The sequence below is a fragment of the Nannospalax galili genome, unplaced genomic scaffold, assembly GCF_000622305.1.
Source record: "Nannospalax galili isolate Female #2095 unplaced genomic scaffold, S.galili_v1.0 scaffold637, whole genome shotgun sequence".
NCBI classification, from domain to species: Eukaryota; Metazoa; Chordata; class Mammalia; order Rodentia; family Spalacidae; genus Nannospalax; species Nannospalax galili.
In genome coordinates this window covers 763,790-780,175 of record NW_008340411.1, presented here as the reverse complement: position 1 = coordinate 780,175, position 16,386 = coordinate 763,790, and the positions used below count along the sequence as shown (strand labels likewise).

At 37.4% G+C, this 16,386-nt stretch overlaps 1 protein-coding gene across 2 annotated transcripts in view; it reads right to left on the bottom strand.

Moving 5' to 3' along the window:
* Bmpr2 (bone morphogenetic protein receptor type 2) overlaps nucleotides 1-16,386 on the bottom strand; it is a 197,676-nt gene that overhangs the window by 25,046 nt on the left and 156,244 nt on the right. For both annotated transcript variants that reach the window (XM_017798761.2, XM_017798762.2), the window contains exons 4-9: nucleotides 13,695-13,805; nucleotides 12,176-12,267; nucleotides 10,055-10,285; nucleotides 8,630-8,744; nucleotides 2,463-2,623; nucleotides 1,245-1,392 (exon numbers count right to left, since the gene is read on the bottom strand). In XM_017798761.2, the coding sequence (XP_017654250.1) occupies nucleotides 1,245-1,392; nucleotides 2,463-2,623; nucleotides 8,630-8,744; nucleotides 10,055-10,285; nucleotides 12,176-12,267; nucleotides 13,695-13,805 (858 nt within the window). The remainder of the gene's footprint in view (nucleotides 1-1,244; nucleotides 1,393-2,462; nucleotides 2,624-8,629; nucleotides 8,745-10,054; nucleotides 10,286-12,175; nucleotides 12,268-13,694; nucleotides 13,806-16,386) is intronic.

Genomic DNA, 16,386 nt, shown 5'->3' with positions numbered 1-16,386 from the left:
GGCCTTGAACTCACAGAGATCTGCCTGCCTCTGCTGGGATTAAAGATGTGCACCACCACACCCAGCAGATTATTATTTTTATTTATTTATTAATTATTTTATTGTATACATATGAGCATTTAGCCTGAATGTATGTAAGTGCATTCATGTTATACAATGCCCTTTGAGGTTAAAAGATAGTGTCAGATCCCCTGGAACTGGAGTTTGGACAACAAAGTAAACAATTATCAGAGGAAACAGACTATTGAATGGGAGAAAATCTTTGTCAACTATGCACCCGAGAAAGGATTAAGAATATATAAAGAACGAAAAAAAAAATAAACAAAACAAACACCCCCCAAAAAGGAAAGTACAAATGGTCAATAAATACGTGAAAAAAAATATTCAAAATCCTTAGCTATAATGGAATGCAAATCAAAATTACACTGAGCTTTCATTACCCAGTCACAATGCTACCACCAAGAAAACAACAACAAATGCCAGCAAGGCTATGTCTGTGTATCAGGATAGAAGGACAGTAGGAATAGGGAGTGGACAAGAGAGGGTAAGAATGTTTGTGAATATGATTTAAATGTGCCATATACATGACTGAAAACCATAGTAAAAACCTATTATTTTTACAAACAATATGAAATTTAAAATGCAATGTATATATTAGTGACTTTTTTAAAAAAAATAAGACTAACGGTAATACAATCTTATCAAGAGAGAAAAATTTGACCATTTCAACATAAGTCTCAAACAAGCAATCATATTAAATAAGCATCCTTTCAGTGAAAAGACAGAAGAGAAGAAAAAAGGGAAGTCAGAAGGGGCTTAGGTAGGAAAGAAAGAGGGAGGAAGGAAAGGAGAGAGGAAAAGCAAAGAATAAAAAAGAAAACATTCATAAATAATTTATTGCTTCTAATTCCTTATAAGCTCAACTCAAGAAACATAAATGTAGTTTGTCTCAAGTCTTCATAGCATAGGTTAGGAAAATGATGTCTGTTAAAGCAATTAGAGACTAAACAAAACACAGATACCCTACTACTGGTAATGAAGATGTACTCAGATGAAAACCTAGAGTTGTTTTTAAACAAAAAATTTCCATGATTTACGTCTTTTTGCTAATAATGTTTCCAAACACTAGGTGGCAATAAACTTAAAGGTTTATAAAGGCAAAGATTATTTCAAACTATTGAGTTATTTAATGCAACTGAGAAAGAAGATACAGCGGTATCACCTCCTTTGACAACAGCTCCTACCTGGGAAAAGATCCGTGCATCTCATAAATATCTCCCAGTAGATCAGTCCAAGTGCATACATGTCGACTTGTTTCAGAGCTGATTCACAGTCCCTCAGGTTCACAGCTCCTTCCAGCACTTCTGGTGCCATATATCTAATTGTGCCGACCTGATAAACAGAGTGGTATTGGTCAGAAACAGAACATAGCATATTCTGAAGGGCAGACACTAGACCAAAAGTTGTGTAAATTTTAGTCATGCTAATGATATACTATCTGACCCTAAGCATGTCACTGGACCTTTGTAGATCTTACTTTTTTTAATCTCTAAAATGTCCTCCCTGAATAATTTAACTGTAGTAAATCTGTTTTAGTAAATACTATTCATTAATTAAAAAGAGTGAAGTTGTGGGTGTGGTGGCATATACCTTTAATCCCAGCACTTGGGAAGCAGAGGCAGGTAGATTCTGTGAGATTGAGTGAGTTCAGCCTGTGATAGTCTACACAATGAGTTCTAGGGCACAACAGCTGGGGTTACAGGAATACCTTGTCTAAAAAAGAGTGAAGTAGATATTCCTGAGTTATGCTAATTAAAAAAAAATCTATGAAGCTGCAGACTGTCCTTTATTCACTGTCCACCTTTGCAATGTAATCAATAAAGTAAAAGAAAAACTCTAGACACAGTAAGAAATTACAAAGGAATATGTACACCATTTAATATTCTTTAAAACAACAAATCTCCATGTATATATAGACATTTGTATGTGAAAACAGAGAAAGGGGCCTGGAAGGATATATTTGGCATTATAATTAAAGAGAAGACTGACCAGTCTCAACTGGTAACCTTACTCTTGTTTCAAAAATCAATTCCTGGCTGGTAGTACTTGGCTGAATCTCAGCCCTTGAGGGGCTGAGACAGGAGAATGGCATATTCAAGGCTAACCTGAGCTTACAAAAAAAAACTAAACAAACAAGAAAAATGAAAACAGCCAATCTAATAAACTTCTTTTCATAACAAATAAACAAAACCCACAAAACAACACAGTAATCAGTTCCTACAGACTTCTTCCTAATGTCTGTCAAAATGAAATGGTGACCTTTACAATGATCTTTATGCGATGTATTTGGTATTTCATTATTTTCTAACTCCTAAGAGTCTGCAATTGGCAGTACGTAAGGATAACTGTTGTGAGCATTGTATTTTCGAATTCTGCCAGTGTGGTGCTTTTTACACACTCACCTCACTTATAGCTGCATTATCTTCTTCCCCTGGGCGCACCAATCTGTTTCCAGTTAACCTCATGGACAAACCAAAGTCACTAATAACACACGTTCCATCATTTTTTACCAGGACATTTCTGCTGTTTAAATCTCGATGGGAAATTGCAGGTTTGTAATGATCTGTTTGGATAATTTCAAATATTTATTAATGCTTAAATAGAACTATTGGTGCTAAAATAAACATGCAGGTAATAGGAGCTATATATGTGCAGAACATAGTGCTATTTTTCTGTCCATTAGTTTTCTTAAAAACAAAAACTGGGGGGGCAGTAGAAAGCTGGTTTCCATGGCACATGCCTATTATTCCAGCACTTGGCATTCAGAGACAGGAAGATCATGAGTTTGAAGCTAACATAGGTCACAAAGAAAGACTCTGTCTAAACAAAACCAAAGACTCCCTTCAGAATTTCAACTCATTATTTCCTAATATATTTTTTGAGACAGGCTCAGGCTGGTCTCTGTACGGCTGAGGATAACCCTAAACTCCTGATCCTTCTGCTTTTATCTCCCAAATCGTGGGATAACAGGTTTGTGCTACCATGCCTGGCTTTCTCTTCATTTCTGAGACACAAAAAGAGGCAATACAGAAAGGAATATTTGGTATAAACAACACATACACACATTCAGTCAGCTTGTCTAGAACAAGTATCAATGAAAAATTGGCTCTAAGATTTTTATATGAATCTCTATTGTTTTCCTATATCTTAACAGGTAAAACCTGTGACAGTACATCCCAGTTTGCTTAAGTTCAGCCATGTGGGGGGGTCAGAGAGAGTAGAACTCTTAGGAATCGTTTTTCCCTCCCAACATGGCTTTTACTCAACTCTTGCAATAACTTTATCTTTTACTTAGTATAAAGCCACACCATAAATAATGTGGCATAATTTTGAGCTAATATTCATACGAAATCATTCTTTACAGAAATCCTCTGCATCAGCCTCCCCAAGCTGCCACACTTAACTCTTGAAATCAATCTTTATTATTTATTTATTTGTTCGTCTGTTTGTTTATTCTGGTCTTTTTGAGACATGGTCTCCCTGTGAACTCATAGAGATCTGCCTCTGCTTCCTGAGTGCTGCCTCTACCTCCTAACTGCTGGGATTAAAGGCGAGTGCCACCACGCCTGGCTTCAATCTTTATTTTTGAAATTTATTTTATTTTTTGTCTTTTGGAGACAGGGTCTCCCTGTAGTCCCAGCTGGACTTGGAACTCTCTATGTATACTAGGCTGGCCTCAATCTCAGAGATCCACTTGCCTCTGCCTGTGAAGTGCTGAGATTAAAGGCATAACCACTAGGCCTGGATTTCCAAATCAATCTTAAACAAAAAGACCGCTGGGTGTGGTGGCACACGCCTGTAGTCCCAGTACTTCGGAGGCAGAGGCAAGTGGATCTCTGTGAGTTCAAGGCCAGCCTGGTCTACATAGTGAGTTCCAGGACAGCTGGGGCTACAGGGAGACCCTGCTTCAAAAAGACAAAAACAAAACAAAACAAAAAAACATACTTCAGGGAAAAATAAGCCAATGGTGGAGAAAGTATGTAACATGCCTGTGAGGCAACCAGAAGGGAGAACAAGTTAGTCTGTTTCCTGCTATTACTAAAGGGGTGGCTTGGGGGTGGGAAAGAGAAAAGTCAAGAAGAGAAGGAGTAGGGAAAGAAGATAAGGAGAGAGCAGAGCCAAGATGGGCTAAGACTCACCCCTATGACAAAAGGCAGAAATACAGATTGCCTTTCTGTTCCTCTAAGCACTCATCTTAATTCTTTTTATTTGAGTGTGTGAGGAAGTGAACAGAACATACTATGACTATGCCCCAGGCAAAACACTGCACTCAGCAACTATCTTAAAGGAAAGTAAAGCAAACATTATTTTAATTACATTTTAAAAGTCTTAACAAAAAAAAGTCTCTCTGTGAATATATGCTTATACATATATGTACGCACATTAGTTTTTGTTTGGTAACAAGCATAAACTGCTATTGGTTTAAGGACAAAAGTTCATAAGGAGAACTACTTACGAGTAAGTAGGCTTAACTTTTCCTTATTCTGAAGCAACACAAGATAATAGCATTATTTATTATTATTATTATTATTTTGAGCAGGGTCTTGCTATTAAAGCGTAGGTATCCTCAAACTCAGAGATTCTCCTGCCTCAGCATATGGAGTACAAGGATTTTAGGGGTGCACCACCACGCCTGGCAACAATATTATTTCTTATTATTGAATTTTTATTCTAAGCAACAAAGTTCCATCTGAAGACACTGGAAAGAACAGAATTATCTGTAAGGATGCTCTATTACATTTTAATTAAAAATTTTTGGGTACATGTGTGATGGATACAAGTGTTAGCACGTATGTAGGTGTGTGCTTGCCTGTGTAGGCATGTGGAGGATAGAGGTCAAGTGTCTTCCACAATCACTTTTCCACGTAATTTATTTGAGACAAGGTCTCTCCCTGAACCTGAAGCTGGCCATTTTGGCTAGGCAAGCTGGCCAGTGAACCCCCAAGATCCTTCTGTCTCTGCCCTGCAGCACTACTGGGGTTACCAGTTCACTGCAGTGTCTAGCTTTTTATATGGGTACTCAGCAAGCACTTTACCCATGGAGTTATCTCCCCAGTCCCTGGAAGGACAACTTTAAATGTTTTTAAATAATATACTTGGGAATATTTTTTAAGTAATTAGGTAAAACTATAAATTCAATAGCTATAATACTTATACAAAGTTTTTAGAAAGGGAGTGTTATCATTAGCTAATACTTGAGAAAAACAGCTGCTTAAAAACATTTCAGTCAATGTCTGACTTAAAACCTTGTGGAATCATGTAAAGCTTGAAAAGGGAATTAGGATGGTATTTTAAATTCTGTTTTAAGCCAGCTTTTAAAAGTAAGGGAACACATCCAATGCCTAATGTGCTAAAGCACTAAAGCATGAGCATCAAGCTGCTGACATAGGCAGTAACAGGTCAATTCCCTACTCAGGAAAGGCAAGATGTCAAGACAGATGGTCCAATAAATTATTCAAAAAATATTTATATATGAAGCATCATCTAGAAAAGATGATCCATGCTATTATATAATGGACAACAATCTAGTAAATGGATACACTAAAGTTCTTTTCACAAAGAGGTCAGGGAGACTGCATCGACAGGTCACAAGACAAGAAAATGTGGTACAGAAGGGATGAAAACTTGAGAAAGCACAGAGACAGAATTTTCACAGCCAAGCTAATTTAGGGGTGCCTGTGATATAAGTATATGGTGAAAGAAAGTGAGAAAGCAAATGTATTTAAGAGATACTTTGTGTAACTAGCAAGACTGTGCATGGAAGCTGAAGACTGCAGTTATAACAGGGAATAGAAGACAGTTCTGAAACACTGGCAAACTCCCTCCCATTCCTACTTAATGACAGAATGCAACATTATCTGAACAGCAATTCACTCAGAAAAAAACAAAAACAAGGCAAAACAAAATCTATATTCCCAGTATGTGTGAACTAGTTCTGGGAAACAAAACATAGACAAGAGAGGGACTTCTGGAGGTAGAAGAGGACAATCCTTTCCTCTTCTTCCTTTTCTTCCTGCTACTTATAGTACTTATAACACAGCACAAAAGACAAAGGGGTAAATTTGAAAATCAAAGCCACATGTAAAGGATGGTGGAGAAGAAATATTCTTGAGTCTAATAATATTACAGTGCTGCCAACACAGTCCCAGTCTCCCCTTTTAGGTTCATTTTTTTGTTGTTTGTTGTTTTGCTTGGTGCTGGGGACTGACTCCAGGACCTTATATATGCTACTCAAGAGCTCTACCACTGTCCTATACCCTTAGTTTTCTATTAGGACCTCAGTATGTAGCCTAAGGTGGCTTGGAACTCACTATAAATCCTCAAATGGCCTTAATCTCATGATCCTCCTGCCTTAGTCTCCTGAGTTTGGGGATTATAAAGTATGTGCCATCTCGCCTGTCTCTCTTAGATTCTTCTTATATATATGAGAAAGAAAAGAATTCCTTTCTTTTTTCTTTTTTTTCTTTTTGGTCTTTTTGAGACAGGGTCTCCCTGTAGCCCCAGCTAATTTCTTTCTTTTTTCATATATTTTATTTATTATTTTTATTTTATGTGTATGAGTGTATTGCCTGCATGTAAGTGAGTGCACCTGTCTCGTGCAATGCCGCGGAGGTCAGAAGAGGGCTTCAGATTCCCCTGGAACTGGAGTTAAGGACGGTTCGTAGCTGCCATGTGGGTGTTGGGAATCAACCCCTGGTCCTCTTCAAGAGTAGTCAGTGCTCTTAACCGCTGAACCATCTCTCTAGCCCTTGTTATCACTATTATTTATTAACAAAAATAACAGACTGATGGTTGGAACAAGACAGCCTGAAAGGCTTATATTAATTATAAAAGTCTGCTAAACCACTGAGCCATCTCTCCAGCCCCAAAGAATTTCTTTCTTAATAAAGTCACTGTTATCTGCCCCTCCCCAATTTGGCTAAATCTAATTCTAGCTAATAAAAGCATTGATTTACAAAAAGATGCTTTCATATTATATCAAAACCAATGTATAGAATAAAGATCCATATCTTTTTTTTAGCAATTTCTCTTAAAAATATTTTAATTATTTATTTTCATTTTATGTGTATGAGTGTATTGCCTGTATTTTGTAAGTGCATCCGTATCATGCAATGTCTGAGGAGGTCAAAAGAGAGTGTCATATTCGCCTGGAACTGGAGTTATAGACGTTGTTAGCCACCATGTGGGTGCTGGGAATAGAGCCTGGGTCCTCTGCAAGCTCCAAAGTCCATATAATATTAAAGCTAAAGAATTATACATCGTAGTTTATTTACACAAACAAAATAAATACAAGGAAAATACAGCTTAGCTAAGAGATTCTTACCCTAAGGTTCATGAACAGACTTCAAGAGGTCTGGAAAAGAAAAAACTATACACTTTTTGTCTGGTCTTGTGATATTAGAGATCAAACCCAGGGCCTTATACATGCTAAGGAAGCATTCTATCACTGAGATATACTGCAGCCCTAAAGAACATTTCTAAGAATAGCTGCATGTAGGGCTGAAGAGATAGCTCAGCAGTTAAGAGAATGTACTCATCTTCCAGAAGATTAGGATTCAGTTCCCAGCATTCACATGGTGGCTAACATACATCTTTAACTCCAGTTCAAAAGGATCTGACGCTGTCTTCTGGCTTCTATGCACTTACATAATGCAAGTAAAATATTCATACACATAAAAATAAATAAAATCTAAAAAAAATAAAGGATAGCTACATGTATATTTTTGAAGGGAAAGTCTTCAATGTTTAATGAGATCCATTAGGAGATCCTCTAAAGTCTTGAAGTTCTTTTTCTTTTTAAAAAAAATTATTTATTATTTATTTTATTTTATGTGTATGAGTGTATTACCTGCATGTATTTAGGTGCACCTATGTCATGTAATGCCGGAAGAGGTCAGAAGAGGGTGTTGGATCCCCTGGAACTGGAGTTATGTAAGGTTTAGCCACCACGTGTGAACTGAACCCAGGTTATGATGGTTTGAATGAAAATGTCCCCCATAGGCTCCAAGTATTTATTTGGATATTCTGTCTCCAGATGATGGCGCTGTTTTGGGAGGTTTTAGAAGGTGTGGCTATCCTGTAGGAAGCATAACACTGGGGGTGGGCTTAGAGAGTTCTTAAGCCTTGCCAGATCTCAAGTCGCTCTCTTGCTTCCTGTGCCTGGTGATGATGTGAGAGCTTCTCTTCTCCTGCTCCTGCTCTAGCCACCTCCAGCCACCATGCCTCCCTACCATGACGGACTGCAATTCCCCTGGAACCATAAGCTCAAATAAACTCTTCCTTCTATAAATTGCTTGGGTCAGTGTTTCTATCACAGCAACAGAAAAGTGACTAATACACAGGTCTTCTCCAAGAGCAGCTGGTGCTTTTAATCACTGAGACATCTCTCCAGCCTCTTGAAGTCCTTTTTCTTACTCTTCCCATTGCATTCAAATATGTTTGCTCATGCTGGATCTTTCAAACAACTGGTTAATATTCAATCGCTTAACAATATAAATTACAGTTTACTTTGAAGATATGAATAAAAGTCCTCTTAGTAAATTTTGAACAAACATATTAGTATTCTTACCTCCTCGTGGTAATTCAGTATGAAGATAGGCCAGGCCTCTAGTCACAGAATGAGCCAGACGGCAAGAGCTTACCCAGTCACTTGTATGGAGACTCAAATACTTGCATAGGGATCCCTATAGAAAGAAAAAAGTATACCAAAAGAGTGAAATTAATTTGTGGAAACAGGAAGAGATAAGTTAAACAATCTTATGAAGGATTTGCACAGACTAGGGTTCTATGACAATCTAAATGAACTATTGTATGACAGAATCTTGAAAGTGTTACAAGGTATTACTGAAGAGAAGAGAGGAAAGGGTAAAAACAAAGAATTTAAATATAAATTTTTATGTTTCAAATATTAAAATTATAAATGGTTATTTCCATTTAAAAGCTTCTTTGGTCTATCAGATTAGCTTGGAAAATATATCTTTAACAAAGTCACAACGTCTACTGTTACGGCTTTTAAGTAGAACACAGAAGGGTTTCATAAGTCTATATAGTCAGTCCTCTATACCTGCAGGTTTTATATCCTAGGATTCAATTAACTAGATTAAAAAAAGAGTAGATTCAGTGGCTGGGGATTTAGCTTAAGGAAAAATCACTTGTCTAGAATATACAAGCCTGGGTTTCATCTTCAACAGAGACAAGAAAAACACACAAGTAACAAAAAAAATCTTTGCATCTGTACTTAGCACACTATTTTTTCTTGTCACTGCTCCATAAATAACACAGTACAACTATTAATATGACATTTATACTGTATAATCAAGAGACGATGTGCATGGATTATATGCAAATGCAAATGGGCATTTTATACAAGGGAACTGAATAGCAGCCAACTTGAGTATTTTCTTGTGTTTGGTTGGAAGGTGTCCTAGAAGCAACTGCCTGAGGATACTGAGGGATGCATCTACAAACTACTATCAGCTTCTAGAATGAATACCAATCAAAGTACTGGTATGTCCAGTGAAAAATATTAGCTAAAGAAACAGAGAGAAAATGAAAGAGAAGGAGGAGAAAGATAAGGAAGTGAAGGAGGGAGAAGAAAGAGAGAAGAAAAGAAAGAAGAAAGCTGAATAAATACAGTTATTTGTGGGTTTTTTTCGTTTTGTTTTGGTCTTTTTGAGACAAGGTCTCCCAGTAGCCAGTTGGCCTGGATTCCCTAATGGAGACCAGACTGGCCTTGAACTCACAGAGATCCGCCTGTCTCTGCCTCCTGATTGCGTGTGCCACCATGCCTGGCTGTATTTTTTGTTTTTTTTAAAGACATGGTCTTAGTATAACAGCCCAGTAATGCATTTAACTCAAATTCTAGCATGAGATCCTTATTTCACTGTAGAACAATAATAACCATTTTGCAAATCAGCAATGCTCTGTATTACAGTGGCCTGAAAATCTCATTGATAGATATTGCAAATGACACTTCCTTTTATGAAGAACTTACATTGGGATAATATTCCATCACAAGTAAATACTCCATACGTCCATCTGCAGTTAGTCTCTCATCTCCAACTATAAAGCGAGCAATGTTGTCGTGTTCCATCAAAGGCACTCTGTAAATGTTTTTTTCATTTATAAAATTCTGACGATTTGCAAAAGAAAATACTTTTACAGCAACTGGACGCTCATCCAAGGAACCTTTATATACTGCTCCATATCGACCCCGTCCAATCAGCTGTAAGTTTGTTTTTAAAAAGACAAGGTATTAATTCATATTAATATTGAACGATCAAATTTACTGAATAAAATGCAATTCCCTACGATATACTGCAGTTCTCTATTGCTTTCAGTTTATTCCATTATGAAGACTCGACTGAAGTCTGTTATGACTGAGGAAGCTCTTACCTGACCTTCTTCTTAGAGATAAGAACTACACACTCAGGACAAAATTAAAGACAATTGATCTATACACGTTGAAGAATAAGCAAAAGCAGATATATTCTAAGAGCTATCAAGGCTTAGAAGAAAGGAATGGCATAAAGTGAGCTACCAACTTTTATGGCTTTTAGCTTGAAGGCAGGCTGATATCAGCTTTGAGGAGTGAAGCTTAATGGTTAGAGAGGGCTTTTCTGGCCCTGTGAATCTGAGGATATAATCTGAGGCAGTGAGAGCTGCTAGAAAGTAAAGGGCGGGGGGTAGTCTTCAAAAGGAAAAAGTCAGACATGGAAAATTCAACGAATACATGGGGCAGATTCTAGCAAAGGAAAATAACTGAACTGAGATCTGAGCTTTAACCAAAGAGATGTTTATGTGGTCAATCAAGTTAACTTCTTAGTAAAGTGAACAACAAAAATCAGCACACAGAACATAACAAGAGCTTTGGGTCTCCACACTACAGTATTCACAACATCTAGGATATAATAAAAATTTCCTCAATATATAAAGAACCAAAAAATGGCTCCTGGCATGGTGGTGCATGCCTGTAATCCCAGCACTCGGGAGGCAGAGGCAGGCGGAGCTCTGTGAGTTCGATGCCACCCTGGTCTACAAAGTGAGTTCCAGGCCAGCTGGGGCTACAGGGAGACCCTGTCTCAAAGAGACAAAAAAAAAAAAAAAACCCGCCAAAAATGTAAATCTCTTCATTTTTGGCTTCTGGGGAATTTATTTATTTAAATGGTTTGGATTTATCACCATTTCTTTATGGATGTTTGCTGTATATTACTACTTCTAGGTAATATCTCACATACAAACAGGCTAACCTCTAAAAAGGTTGTATTAAAACAGTTAAATCAAATCATAGGTAAATCATCTATGTTTTAGGTGATACTTCTCAGGGTGGTAAACAGCATGTCTTCATGTACATTTATTAGCCACACTTACACATTTTGTAAATTGGAGGTTCATCCAGTTTGTCCATCTTTATTCACTACTTCTTTTACATTGCTTTATATCAGCTATTTATAAATTTTCCTCTTTTATATTGAATTTTATTTCAAATTTTGCCTTTTAACTTTGTTTACTGTATTTCTCTTGCCAAACAGAAAGTTCTGAAAATATTCTATACAGTAAAATCCCTCACATCTATTACTCAATAGTCTGTAGTTTGACGATCATAGTCAACAAGTCATTCCTAACACAGATCATAAAATTACTCATCACAGCACTACGTTTTTCTATTTTTTCCTTTCTTTCCCTTTCCTCTCCTCTTCCCTTCTTTCTTTTCATTTTGTTTCATTTCTTTTTTGTGCGTTTTTGAGACAGGGTCTCCCTGGAACTTACTATGTAGACCAGGCTGGCCTTGAGCTCACAGAGATCCGCCTACCCCTGTCTCCCAAGTGCTGGGATTAAAGGAGTGTGCCACCACACCTGGCTCATTTCATTTTTTTGAGACAGGGTCTAGCTATGTAGCCCTGGCTGGCCTAGAACTTGCTATGTAGACCAGGTTAGGCTTAAATTTGAGGCACTCTTCTTACCTCTGCTTCCTGAGTGCTAGAATTAGAGGTGTGAACCACCATGCCCAGCAAGACTTTTAAAATGGTTTCTGAGATGTTATCAAATGAAACGTAGCACTAATTAGGAAACCTGGTAATAGTTATAATAGTCAAAAATCTAAAAACAACCGTACCTCCAACAGCTTCAGATTATCTAGGTCAAGAGAGGGCTCTGACGTTGCGGCCTCCATCATGTTCATACTGTGAAGACCTTGCTTACGGTCTCCTATAGATACAAGAAAAAGAACTTGTTAATATGCAACTATCTTAAAATGAAGCTATGACATTTTGACTATTAGAGTTAGAAAGAAGAGCTACAGAGAGGTTGATACAGCTTACTAAAACTAGGGATCACAGATCAGTGAAGATGAATAATGAACAGCATAAAAGCTGAATTCTGTGAGACACTTCCATGATGATTTAGTTTAAAAGTTTAAGATCCTAAGAAATATCAAAAACTTTCAAGATTTTATCAGAATTATTAAAATGAACAAATGGATGTTGATTTCCTAAACAACCTATCAAATCTAAAGTTTATCAGAGCTGAGTAGACACTTAGTGGTCAGTTCTTCATATATAAAAAACGGCATTATCATTATACAGTTTTTTAATATTTTATTTATTGTTTTTGTTTTATGTGTATGAGTGTATTGTCTGCATTTATGATAAGCATACCTGTGTCATGCAATACCCACAGAGATCAGAAGAAGGCATTGGATCCCCTGGAACTGGAGTTACAGATAGTTCATGTGAGTGCTGAGAATTGAACCCAGGTCCTCTGACAGAGCAGCCAGTTCTCTTAAGCACTGAGCCATCTCTCTAGTCCCCAGTTATACAGTTTTTAAATCATTGTATTACAGACACAATACTAAAGAATGTATAGATCTGTGGTAGCTGTGTTTTGATTCAAAATAATTTAATGGTAAGAAAGGGGGTACTGAGTGGGGATTTAGATGTAAGTAAGAGCTCCTATATGTATAACTGTTAGAGCTGGGTGGCAGATATGTTAGATAAATTAAAAATTTTTTAGGATTGTAGAGATGGTTCAGTACTTAAGAGAGCTCACCACTTTCCTAGAAGGTCTGAGTTTGGTTCCCAGCACTCACATCAGGCAGCTTACATCCAGATACAACTCCAGTTCCAAGGGATCTCTGTGAGCACCCACACCCGTGACATACACAGACACACACACATACATATAAATACAAATAAAATTTAAAAACAAAAACTTTTGGACTACATAGTGAGTCCTAGACCACCTGGGAACCCTTGTTTCAAGACAAAACAATAAACAAAAAACCTGGAAGAAAATGTTTGTTGAAGGCAAAGATGGAAGCTACTGTAGCACAGGGTTTTTCTTTGTATAAACATTTTCCATAGAGATTTTAAAAAGAAGAAATAGGGCTTAGTATGTAAAGGTGCTTCCTGCCAAAGCCTGATGACTTGAGTTCAGTCCCTAGAACCTACACAGTGGAAGAGGAGAACTGATTCCTGCAATATGTCCTCTGACCTCCATATACAGAAACACTCTAGCCCCTACCTCCCCTCAACAAAAACAAATGTTTAAAAAAAATTTTAAGGAAAAAAATTCTTGATTAAACCCCTCATGTTCACTAAATGATGGAACAGAAAGTAGGATTTTTGTTCGTTTACCTGTCAACATTCTGTATCCAAAACATAAGGCAACTATCAAAACAGCTAAAACAGAGACTGATGCCAAAGCAATGATTATTGTCTCATCTCGGTTAAATGAATGAGGTGGACCTAAAAGAAAACAGAAAAGCACTTTGTTAACTACTGACAGAATACTGCTGGAAAGGCTGCATTAACATATAATCAAATCAGTAATATTTTTTACATGAAAAGAAATTAGAAAAAAATTAGTAAATTTGTGGTAACTGTAGATCATATATTTTAATCATACAGATTATCTTATATAGACTTAAAACACTTGTCAGGTACGTTCCTAATTATTAAAATATCAACCAGGGGCTGAGGAGATGACTCAACAGTTGAGAGTGCATGTGCATATACTCTGCTCTTCCTCAGGACCTGAATTTGGTTCATAACACATCAGATCTTCTCTGGCCTCTTTGGGTACTTGCATTCACATGTGCAAATACGCACAAACAGACATACACATATACATTTAATTAAAAATAAATGATTTTTAAAAATACATCAATTATATCATAGAACAAGACAGTATATTTAATTTTCTTCCTTCCTCCCTCCCTCCAACAAGGTCTCCCTGAATCCCCAGCTAACCTGGAACTCACTATACAGACTAGGCTGTCCTTGATCTCACAGAGATCCACCTGCCTCTGCTTCCTGTTTCCTGAGCACTTGTTTTAAGGGTGTATGCCACACCTAGCTTCTTTCCTTTTTAAACAATGAGGGTCTTGTTCTGTAGCCCAGGCTGAACTTGAATTCATGGTAATCCTCTTGCCTCTGCCTCCCAAGTGCCAGAACTAAATCAGTGAACCACCATGTCCAGATTCTTTTTTAAAAAATATTTTATTATTTTTTTAATTTTATGTGTATGAATGTATGCCTGCATGTATGTAAGTGTACCTGTATTGTGCAATGCCCATGGAGGTCTGAAGAGGATATGTGATTTTCCTGGACTGGAGTTATGGATGGTTGTTAGCCACCATGTGGTGCTGGCAATCAAACCCCAGTTCTCTGCAAATGCAGCCAGTGTTCTTAACCACTGAACCATCTCTCCAGCTGCTATCTATCTATCTATCTATCTATCTATCTATCTATCTATCTATCTATCTATCTATCCATCCATCCATCCATCCATCCATCCATCCATCCATCCATCCATCCACCCACCCATCTATCTATCATTTAATTTTTGGAAGCAAGGTCTTACTATGTAGCCTGGCTAGTCTGTGACTCACTATGTAAATCAGGTTGGCCTCAAACTCACAGAGATCCATCTGCCTCTGCCTCCTGAGTTCTGGGATTAAAGGTATGTGCCACCAGGCTCATTTTGGTATTCAATTATGTCTCTAAACCACTCAACAAATTACTTAACTTTTGTTTGTCTCATTTCCTTAGATGGGAGTCTAAGTGCTTAGTAAAGTATAAAACATATTCTTTAAACAATCAATGGTAATTAAGTTCATCAGTATTGATATCATTAATATTAATAAAAAGAACATTTTTGTAGGCAGGTAATCTGAAATGAACTTGAAGCTCAGTTCCTCTATTTACTAACATGACCATGAGAAAAATTCCTCCCACCTGAACCCAAGCTGTAAAATTGGAACACAGGTATCTAAAGTACAGGGACATAATGAACATGGAAACATTTTAGGTGATGGTTCTATCACGTGGATCAGATCTTTTCTATTATCAAATACCCTTTAGGATGAATGTCCACAAACTAAAATGCATCTAAAAGAGAGCAGGTAGAACAATAAGGATACAACAACTCTGAATTGTGATGAGTAGAAGCAAAGAAAGTGCTATTTGCAGACAAAGAGGCTCTATTTGTTTCCATGTTCTGAGTAGCTAGGAAGAGTAACTGGATTCAAACTGAGTCTATATTCAAGACAGCAGTTTTTACAAGATATGAAACTATGGCTGATGCCAGGCATGGTGGTGCATGCCTTTAATTCCAGTACTCAGAAGGCAGATGCAAGTGGGTCTCTGTGAGATGAGGCCAGCCTGGTCTACATGGTGAGTTCCAGACCAGCTGGGGCTACAGGGAGACCCTGCCTGCCTCTACAAGGGGGAGGGATGCTGGAAAGGCAGCTCAGAGGTTAAGAGCACTGGTTGCTCCTGCAGATAATCGGGGTTTGATTCCCAGCACCCACATGGCGGCTAAAACATAACTCCAGTTCCAGGGGATCCAACCCTCTTCTGACCACTGTGGCATTGCATCACAAGAAATACACTCATAAACATAAAAAATAAATAATAATAAAACCCCTCAAAATAAAAAACCAAACAAAAAAGAAAAACTATGGCTTATAAATAAAGCAGTCTAAAGTAAGATGGGTTTCCCCTATGAAATAGCTGTTGTTCTTTTGCTATAGGTTTTGCAGGTAGTGTTTGACCAGTGGCAGGGCTTGACAGCTGTAGAAATCCTTACTTAATCATTCTTTATATTCAATCCAAATAAAACATACTGTACATTAATATCTTCCTACTCAGGACAGTATAATTACATGTATTCAAATTAAAACTTGGTAGGGAAAAGTAAGAAGGCCCTGTGCAGTGTTCCTCAAATGGGTATTCCTGGTCTACATGAATTTATCTCAAATTATGCACAGCTGCATAATAAAATGTCAAAACCAGTATTTCTACAGAAGAATCTGTTGAAGCACTG